The sequence below is a fragment of the Ylistrum balloti genome, unplaced genomic scaffold (assembly GCF_031769215.1).
Source record: "Ylistrum balloti isolate Yb309-2 unplaced genomic scaffold, AGI_CSIRO_Ybal_v1 Utg369766, whole genome shotgun sequence".
In the NCBI taxonomy this organism is placed as follows: Eukaryota; Metazoa; Mollusca; class Bivalvia; order Pectinida; family Pectinidae; genus Ylistrum; species Ylistrum balloti.
In genome coordinates, this window is record NW_026781962.1 from 328,818 (window position 1) to 339,884 (window position 11,067).

General features: G+C 33.2%; 1 protein-coding gene across 1 annotated transcript; it reads right to left on the reverse strand.

The window, feature by feature from the left end:
• Positions 1 to 394: 394 nt before the first annotated feature.
• LOC132543823 (uncharacterized) lies at positions 395 to 10,605 on the reverse strand. Its single transcript, XM_060207340.1, has 8 exons — positions 10,588 to 10,605; positions 8,370 to 8,499; positions 7,062 to 7,230; positions 6,000 to 6,188; positions 4,896 to 5,143; positions 3,576 to 3,812; positions 2,104 to 2,359; positions 395 to 758 (listed from the first exon to the last, which is right to left on the reverse strand). The coding sequence occupies exons 1-8, from the start codon at positions 10,603 to 10,605 to the stop codon at positions 620 to 622; spliced, it is 1,386 nt and encodes a 461-aa protein (XP_060063323.1). The 3' UTR covers positions 395 to 619.
• Positions 10,606 to 11,067: the final 462 nt, after the last annotated feature.

Below are 11,067 nucleotides of genomic sequence, written 5' to 3' on the forward strand. Positions count from 1 at the left end.
ATTACAGGGTCAAGTAGATAAATATTAAAGGGTGAATATCCTGATGGTAGAATGACACAGCAAACAACACTTTCATAAGCTATCCACTTGGGGTTCAAATTTTTATTTTTTTCAAAATATTTATCTTCCTTGCCACTTGATTTAATGGCTAAATCTTGATCTCAGCATTCACTAATACTATTATCCATGTCGATTTGTGTCTATTTATCATGTAAATCGACGTATAAATTTGTGGATAATTCATGCATACTGCTAACATAAACCATTGTTTCATAAACTCAAATTTCTAAATAATTTCTTGCTATCAAAAGGATATTTTGAAATACAAAAATGAAGGATAATTTTTTTTACTGCGATATATCAATCAAGAAAACTTCCTATACCATATCAATATTAAGATGAATTAGTTTAAGCTGACAATACTTGGAACAATTATGAGCTTAAATTTCTTCAGTCATACATGTAGTTGATCTTTTCAGCAGTATAGTCATCTTCATTCAGTCAGATTCTCCCTTGTCAATGCTAGTTCTGTATTTAAAAATCAAAACTTTATTCTTCAGCATTGATTCAGTGCTTTGAGTGGTCTGATTTGTGGCAACATTTTAATATTTATAAGTTATTACTTCGCATAGCAAGGTACGGTGAATGTGTCTGGTTGGACGATTCCAATCACTGCTGAGACAGTTGATGCCACCCCGGCAGTCAGTCCAATCGCTATTATCTCATAATTCAGGACCTTTTCCCACAGAGGAATGATTCTGAAATAAAGGACAAATTATAGTATGGAAAACTAAACAAGGGGTAAGACAGAGCCAACACAGGGTAAACATGTAGGATAATAGGTTCCTAGACCCCGCTGTTTGCATACTCAAAAGTATGCAGAGTGATTGAAAGCTAAATAAGAAATATGAAAGACTTAGAGGTAAATCGCAATAGGCAAAAAGGCTTGGTTCCTAGATATAATGTTGTTGACCCGTTTAGCCTTCTTGGGCTTCTTCAGGACACACTTTTTTACATCAACCTAAGAAGCCAGAGAGGGCAAAACCAGTCAACAACAATAAGTCTAGGAATCGCACCTCTTCACCTGATGTGATTTACTTCTACGCCGAAAATAAAAAAATTGTTTTCATGTAATATGAACACACTTACCTACATTTTATACAACCCATTAGAAATAAAAAGTTATTTGTGTTTTTAACTTACTGAGGTAAATATTCATCAACCAAAGTTAATCAATGTCCGACTTGGTGCTGCTTACGGAATTTCTGTTCAATTTGCAAATTATGCCCCAGTAAAATGAGCATTTACTCTGATAATAATAAATTTTATATTTTTTTTTCTGATCAAGGGCCTTAACTCAGTATTGTTGGCACAGAAACAGCAGATAGATAACATCTACTATATAAGACAACAGAATTGTTAGAGAATGCAAATATATGAATTGCACTAATCTGTTTTGGCATTCATGGTCCTTATAAATGCCAGAATTAAAACAACAGTATGGTTAGAGAATGTAAATATACACATTAAACTATCTTGTTTTGTCATTCATGGTCATTGTAAATGCCAGAATTAAAACAACAGTATGGTTAGAGAATGTAAATATACACATTAAACTATCTTATTTTGTCATTCATAGTCATTGTAAATGTCAGAATTAAGACAACAGTATGGTTAGAGAATGTAAATATACACATTAAACTATCTTGTTTTGTCATTCATGGTCCTTATAAATGCCAGAATTAAGACAACAGTATGGTTAGAGAATGTAAATATACACATTAAACTATCTTGTTTTGTCATTCATAGTCATTGTAAATGTCGGAATTAAGACAACAGTATGGTTAGAGAATGTAAATATACACATTAAACTATATCTTTGTTTTGTCATTCATTGTCATTGTAAATGCCAGAATTTTGCAGGCAAATACACTATATATTGCTAGCATGCAAAATGATGTTTGCAAGCAAAGGTCTCGCTATTATGGAGACCATAAATGCCATGAGAACACATATTAATATTTATATGACAGCAAGACATGGTTAAAATATTTTGGAAAAATTCGAAATTGTAATCAACCTAAATCAGACACTCCTACTTACATTGTTCCATCAGGTTCTGTTCCAGGAAGCTTTGCTGGTCGGACAGCCATATTACCATCTGCCTCTACCAATTCCTCGTCATGTGGTGTGCGACACAGTTTGAGGTAGAATACTGAGGGACAAACATAAGCCAGTAGAGTTGTTGTTGAACCACCGACCAGCGATAAAATGGCGCCAAAATGTGGAATAGTCTCAGCGATGAACAACACCAAAGCAACAAGGCCTGTTCTCACTAGTACCCTCTTCAAAGTAAACTCTGAAATGATTCAAAACAGTGGAGAGTTCTGAAACACTAAATATATTCACAGTTATATTTAAGATATTTTTTTTTGTAATTTGTATAGCATTACTCATCTGCATGCTTTTAATTTTCCTTCGTATAAGTAAACTATATTTCTACATATTTTGAAAAGTAAGAAATTCAAGACTCAAATATATACATTTTGTTACTTATTTCAAAAACGTTATTAAGATACCTGAAAAAAATGTTGGAATTCGGAAACTTAATGATATTATCAATATTTATACTAACACAACAATTTTCATCATGATCAATAACACCATTTGTGTACAGTGGAATGTAAGTCTAGACACTTTGGTTTGTGTGTACAGTAGAACCTTGTTAGTCTGGACACTTCGGTTTGTGTGTACAGTAGAACCTTGTTAGTCTGGATACTTTGGTTTGTGTGTACAGTAGAACCTTGTTAGTCTGGATACTTGGTTTGTGTGTACAGTAGAACCTTGTTAGTCTGGACACATTGGTTTGTGTGTAAAGTAGAACCTTGTTAGTGTGGACACATTGGTTTGTGTGTAAAGTAGAACCTTGTTAGTCTGGACACTTCGGTTTGTGTGTACAGTAGAACCTTGTTAGTCTGGACACATTGGTTTGTGTGTAAAGTAGAACCTTGTTAGTCTGGACACTTCGGTTTGTGTGTACAGTAGAACCTTGTTAGTCTGGATACTTTGGTTTGTGTGTACAGTAGAACCTTGTTAGTCTGGATACTTGGTTTGTGTGTACAGTAGAACCTTGTTAGTCTGAACACTTTGGTTTGTGTGTACAGTAGAACCTTGTTAGTGTGGACACTTTGGTGTGTGTGAACAATAGAATCTGGTTAGTCTGGACACATTGGTTTGTGTGTAAAGTAGAACCTTGTTAGTCTTGATACTTTGGTTTGTGTGTAAAGTAGAACCTTGTTAGTCTTGATACTTTGGTTTGTGTGTACAGTAGAACCTTGTTAGTCTGGACACTTTGGTTTGTGTGTACAGAAGAACCTTGTTAGTCTGTACATATTAATAATTTTTACCTAGGATAATTCATATATAATCAGGACACATATTAAAAATCAAGGAATTTTCCTGAAATTTGAGCAGAATGATTTTGTGATATATTCATGTCATCAGTTTCTTCAACCTACAGAAAGATTGAAACTCAAATCTTAACCAAAACCGTTCACAAAATAATCTAGATTTACTTGTTGAATTCACTTTGAACAGGCCAGATTCCACTTGTTGACAGAATGGATTCAGCACGATTACAAAACCAAACATAAGATGAAGAGTGATGAGGATCTGGATGGCCACCGTCATGCTTTTTTTGCAGTGTATGTGTGAATCATCTGTACAAACTGTGTTGAGGATATTGTCATCGAGAGATTTTCCATAGACGAAATAGCCTGCCGTAGACACCGGAAAGTACATCAACAGTACAACTGCAAAAAAAAAAAAAAAAACAAACAAAAATTAAAAAATATTTGGTAAAGGTCACAACAGTGAAGTCTACACGGCATTTATAGTAATAAAAAAAGGTCCCATGGGTGATCTGTTTCGTATCCTTTGTGACCTTTTGTGACCTTGTGAACTTAGTAATTCTTTTCCACTTTAATAAACTTGATTCTACCAGAGCCTCAAGAGAAAATAACATTATTTCTGCTGCTTACATTTACATATGTCTATACAAAACAACAGAAGAAGTTACATTCATCAGGCTTTGTTTGACAGAACAATCACTCTCAACTGATTGGAAGCCCAAAACCGATTTCTTATCAATTCTTAAATTGGACTGTTAAACAGATGCAGCAAAAGTAAAAAATGTTTTATCAAAATATTATAATATGTAATGTGTTGTTTTTGTTGTAATGTGATGTTTCCAAATGATTTTTTGTGTTGTTTCAGGTTTGAATTAGCAAGAATCCAGCTGAACAAGCATTTTTTTCTTATCTTGACCTAACAGGCTTTATATAAATACAATATTCAACATTGATTAAATAAAACTATATTTGTAAATCACATAAAGCTGTTCAAGGAATTGTGCCACATCACACAAACACTACAGAATATATCTTATGTAAATATTTATATGATATTAAATTGAAAAAGGTAGAAATTAAATAGGAATAAAGATATGTTTATTTCAACTCTTTTCTGGTATATTGAGTAATATACAGAAACTTTTTGACAAATTCTGTTTGATACCATGGTAACACCATTTTTTTAAACAATATCTACTTGTGGTTTTGTCAGTTGGTCATTGTCATATATACTGATATATCAAAACTTGATATATTGCAAAATTCATTTAAAACTTTCCAATTTTGTTCTTATGATTTTGAAAAATGGTAATTATAATTGAGTTTAACAAATTTTATTGGAATTTAAATAAGATTACTTGCAGATTGAATAGACTTCATCCATTCTTTCCTAAGATTTTCAAGATATCCTGAATGAGGCAAACAATGAAAGCAGTTTTGCATTAATTATTCTTTTATTACCTAGCAAAAATTACAACCACTTACTTAAATATCCTAAGAAAACAGCCCATTTAAACTCCTTCTGTTTTTTCATGTCATTTTGAAAAGTTGGAAAAGCAGGATGTCCACCAAAGGCAAAAACTATTGTTCCAAATGCGGTGAAGAAATCAAGGAATTTGATTTTATTGTGAATCACAGGTTCGTCTACCTTATCCTTGGATTCCAGACCGATATTGGTGATAAGGACAACACACGCTATAGCTGTTGCTATAGTGGCCCCTACAGCAACTTGCCTGTAATTAAATTAGTCAATTTTCTTTCAAAAATGTTAAAAAATGGGGATTCTTTAAGTCAACATAAGTAAATTTAAAATATATTCTTGGTTTCAGAAGCTCAGCAAATTTACTTTAACAAAGACACATGGTCAAAGGTAATCAGCCGTCACTGACCTCTGTCCATACATATCATGGTCAAGTTCCTCACATTCTATATCATTCCATCCTCATTGAAGCTTGCCCAAACATTGCATAAAAGTATGGTTCTTATATACTGTTTAAGTACTTTTTTTGCAATTTTCACTTAATATTTAAAATTAAAAATTCATAGAGTTTTTCATGAATTTACCTTTCACAATCTGAATGCATTAGATCTCAAATTAACGGTTGTTGATCTACTATCCGTGAAACACATAAGGTGATTGAACATGATTTGTACTACTAAATGCAAATGTTCTTCAACACATAACAAATGATTTGTATCATTTAATCTGTTATAAAAAAATTGTAATGGTTGAAAGAACAATGAAGAATCAGCTTTTTCATTGAAAATAATAAAAAATATAAAAAAAATGAAAAATGAAATTTACAAGTGTCCTATTTTTTAATGGATCAAAGTTTTGAGACCACATTATTGCCTTTTGAATCAGTGAAAATAATAACCCCGTGAAAATAAGCTTTATGATGGGTGATACAAATACAGTATGAAATGAGAAGTAAAGGAAGATTTTTGCATAGTTATCTCCCTTTCTTGAAAAAAAAAACAAAAAAAAAACCAAATACAGATTATATCACATGAAAAAACAAATGAGAGATAAATCTTTTATGTGAAAAAAGGAAGACTGACCTTGACTGAGGAAAAAAGGATGCTTACCAGAAATCTTGTGGTGTTCCCAGCCAAGTGACAGGGGTCAGAATTGCAGCCAATATGATACACCATACACAAAAACTAAGATCAAAGCCAACATCCTTGAAAAGGGCTTCAATATTCTCCGAAGCCAACAGTAGAAATACCGTTCCTACTCCAAACAAGGTGAAGTTGATAGATATGTTTACTATCTGTCTGAATTATACATGAAAATAATTATTTTTAAGCTATGTTTTAAGATATGACAAAGAATTTCTCTGATTGGTTGCTTAACTGACCAATGATAAGCCTGTTAATTTTAGTGGTAAGCTGTCAAGTAATATTTTATACATTAATTGTATATATTTATTAGTGACAGGCAAAATAAGTTAATAAAAGTTTTTCTTTGATGAACTTGAATATAGGTCAAGGTCAGTTATGTTAACAAACTTTTAAAATATATCATTTAAAAAGTTATCTGAGTATTGTCATTGTTAATCATAGTTTTAAAAGAAGTTGTTACAATGGAGTATATTTTCAACAAGTACATATGTATGAACCTGCGACCTAAAATTTTAGTCAAGGTCACTCATTGCCCACAAACATATATAATAACATCATAACTGAAGGGTTTTTCATTCTTTAGAAGAAGTTGTTTGACCTTGTTCAATGTTTAACCCATAAAATCTTTTTCTCAAAATTTTCTCAAGGTTATTTATCTCAGCAGACTACAAGCTAAAAATTCATAACTCCTAACTTAAGTGCAAAATTCATAATTCCACATCCAGGTGGTGTATAAGGAAATTATAAAAATAGAATGAAAAACAAAATGGTATTTAAACTCACCCCCTTTAAAAAAGACTGACAACATTGATCTGACAACAAAGCCATGCCTTGTAATAAGCCCACCACAACTCATGGATAAAGGGCTTGCAATTTTATTTTTTCATTGGTCTTCAATAAGCCAAATCCCTGACTTTGGAGATAAATTTGTATGTTGGCACCTTGTGCTAGTTGACAGATAGGTACAGTTTCTCACTGAAATGCTTGTTTCTGTTCTAATAATACAATAAGCATTGTGATATCTACCTGCCCCACTTTCCGTAGGCTTTCTCTCCAATCAGAGGATATGGGTCTGGAACATGCCCTCGGCACTCCTTGAATCTATGGGAGGTAATGATCCATGCTTTACCCAGGATGTGACCAGTGTACGCAGACAGCAAACTACAGGCTGTGATTATCACAAGTCCTATCCATCCTGTAAATGGTTAAAACAAAGCAAATCATCAACATACAAGCAACAACATGAAATTCAGAATAATTGAGGACTTTTTTCTTTTTTTTCAGAAGACTTCTATAATACTGAAGGATTCTCTAGTTTAGTATTCTGAACGAAAATTACTTTCTAACATCGTTTGTATGCATTTATTGTTTCTGTAATAATGTATGTTCATCGAGGTTTATAAATGGTATGATAATATAACCATTTAAGGCTTTCAGCATTTGTCTTTTACGTTTTAGTTTGTTTGATGTTATTTCCTTGTTGGATTACTATGTGTTTTACCGGTTGATGACCCTTATGACCTTTTATGTGTTGCCGGGCCGTTAAGAATGTAATAATATTAATATTATAATAAATAGCATAAAAAAGATATTAAAAAATCAAAACATTAGAATAAGCTAGCTATCAGTTCATGATGCAATGAATTCTACAATTATAAAACCAAAGTTATCATCAGTTTTTTTTTAATTTGCTTTAATAATACAGTTTTAAACAATAATGATAAATGCACAGCCACAACATTTATGATATAACAGAGAGGGGAGGTAACTGCTATCTAGACACTGCTTATATTTTAATAAATTTGAACCAAAAAAGATTTGTAATTACTAGTAAGTAAAGCAAATAGTGAACTCAAGAAAAATCATTTCTAAACTATTGTCATCAGACATGTATCCTGTAATAAGCCCATGCCGCATGATAAGCTCAGAGCGTCAGATGAGTGGTTAGACATAAACTACCCATAGCAGTTTGTGTTTCACAAGAATCTAAGAAAACGGTCTGTGCTAATTTGGATGTGTCCTTGGGCAAGTCACTTAACCGCAGTTATTCTGAATAGCATGTGATGAGCCTCTCATATTGCGTTCAATGAGGTAACCACCAGCTACTTCAAGGAGACCTCGCTTCAAAAATACCCTGGTTATTCATAATGCAATAACTTCAGCTTACAAACAATTTCTCCATTGCCGAAAAGATATCAGGGGGTAATTATGCTGTTAAAACCCATTTCCATGAGCTGGAAAAGGCATAAATGTCCGAGGCAGACATCTGATGTAGGAGAAATGTGTCAAAAAGAAAATAAAGAGGATTGGATTTGTCAAGAAATATTCACTGACCTGTATCTTCTACAGCCTTGGGTAGAGCCAACACCCCTGATCCAGCAATCTCCCCGACAATAAAGAATGCGGCCTTAGGTATAGAGAGGCCACTGTGGCCCCCGTGGCCTGTCACTGCCGTCCCTGTCACCTGTCATTCAAATTACAAACTAATTGACTTAGTACTATACAGAAGATGTAAGATGATCAAGATATACAATGTATATAGCAAAAATTTCCATCTTAAGCATATAAGTCTCTGTTTGGAGAGAGTGATGATTCTGAATCAATCCCAATTAATGAGTTTATATATCTCGCCACAGGCTCACAAAAATAAAACCTTCCAAGGCTTGGTCCATAAAATTCCACGAAAATAAAATAATGCACACAGATATGTGTTAAGTTTGTTCCTGTTAGTACATCAGTACCTAGAAAGTAAGGCATGGTTTTCACCATATAGTTAAAATCATTATTGAACGGGTAAAAGTTGAGATCAGTCAATTTAAACAATAATTATTTCAGGGTTTCTTTTGTAAGGAAATGAAATTAGGTTATTTGTGTCATGCTGTTTGCTGGCTATCATTTTACAAAGCACTAGAAACAGTTTATTTAACATGGGATTCCTTAGTAACATACTTTGAACAAGAACATTCAGATCCTGTTATGAAAGGGTTTAATAAAAAGATGACAAGATTTGAATTCATTGCCACTCTACACATGATGATTGATGTTATGCCCTGTGTTATGGAACTGTGTTTAATTTTCCAGAAAAGGGACTTGGACTTGACTATCATAGATCCTGCTTTAAAGGCCTGCAAATCAGAGCTAGAGAAACATTTGAGTGGTGAAGTTGTCAACTTGAAGAATACTGAATATCAGAAGTTCATTCAAATACTGGATGCTGGAAATGCAAAATTCAAGGGACATAAAATAACATATGCTGATAGACCCAAGCAACACTTTAATTCCATTAAATCACAGTTCATCGAAAAGCTCATTGAAAATTTGAACAAAAGATTTCCTGAAAGTGATGGAAACATTGTTAGTTGCTTCACATGTCTTGGTCTTAAGCCAATATCCTTTCTGAGTAAAGATGAGCTTGAATTATGGGGGAATTCAAAGTTAAAGGTTTTAGTAGACCATTGTGGAGATGAAGAACAGAGCCCTGCCTACATAGATAAGGATAAGTCCCATCATGAATGGACACTTCTGAAATCTGTTGTGTTACAGGAGCAGTATCCTAGGGATCAGTTTCAGGTGATGTGGTCTCTCATCTACAAATACCACAAAGAAATGTTCCCTAATTTAATCAAACTAGCAGCTCTAGCAATGACTTTGCCAGCTCATACAGCTGACTGCGAGCAGGGCTTCTCAGTACAAAACCAACTGAAAACTCCAGAGAGGAACAGACTAAGTCCTGAGAGATTGAACACTTTGATGACAATAAGTGTACAAGGCCCAGATTTAAAGACATTTGATTTCACAGCTAGTATGACTCACTGGAAAGAGCAGAAAACCAGAAGAATATTCAATAAATGCTGAAATACTCCTAAAATGTACCTATGATAAAAAATGAAAGTTATTTGGGTATGTTTCTAGTTATGTAATCATTGACCCCCTCTCACAGAATTTGACCCCTACTTTTGGCTAGTAATGGGCCAAAATGACCCATCAAAACTGCATCCTGGCCTAAACACTGGGAACATCCTAATTCTCAGTATTGTATCTCCTGGCCATTGTTTTGCTTTAGAGTGACCTGTAGTTTGTGACTAAATATAAAAATAAACCTCACATTTTTTTTATCATTTTATCTACTTATTGATTTATCTTGATAAACACGCATACAAACTCATCAGCATAAATTACAACATCGTAAAATATTGTAATTCATAAACAGACATTCAGTAATATATCCAGCGTAAACGATTAAAGGGATGTAATCCATACTAAAAATCACAAACCGAAAGTAGAACAGAGTCATTTCAAATATTTTTTGGATTTGCAAGTTTCTCGATATATATATATATAATATAAACAGTCTAGTGCTTTAGGATATATTTCCATCTGATATGTCACATTGGGTTTCCGAGAGAGGACGAGCGATAAGTAAGATATACACGTTTATGATATATCATAAAATACAGTGAATGCCACACAGCAAAACGTTTTCTTTTTCGAATATCACTCATTTATCTACATCAATATCTATTTGATTTGTACTATATTGTATAGTTCTAACCTCATTTCCGGCATCCATGTGACTAGTTTTTACTTTCGGTCATTCAATATCTGGAATAAAATGAAAAAAATAATTACTGAAATCTATTGCAATGTATACTTCGTAGGTATTGGAAATTACATTATCTTAATTGCCGTATTTAGTTCCCGTGAGTCTTCAAATAAATCCACATCAAACTCGTAGCAATGTAATAAAAATTGTTCCAAATGTACATGGATATTTTACAAAGCATGTTTACTGTATATTAACTAACATGAGTCAATGAATGTAGAAAATCGGCGATTGAAAAAAAAATATACATAAAATACGCTAATGAGTTGATATAAATGATGGACAAAAATACTTGTACTTGTCGCGCTTAACTTACCTTGGTTCTATCCAGTCAGTCACATGCACCTGTTTCAAGTCATTCCGCGACCCTTGACCTCATATGTGCAGATGTGTAATATTACATCGTTATCAATATACAAACAAGTCTCG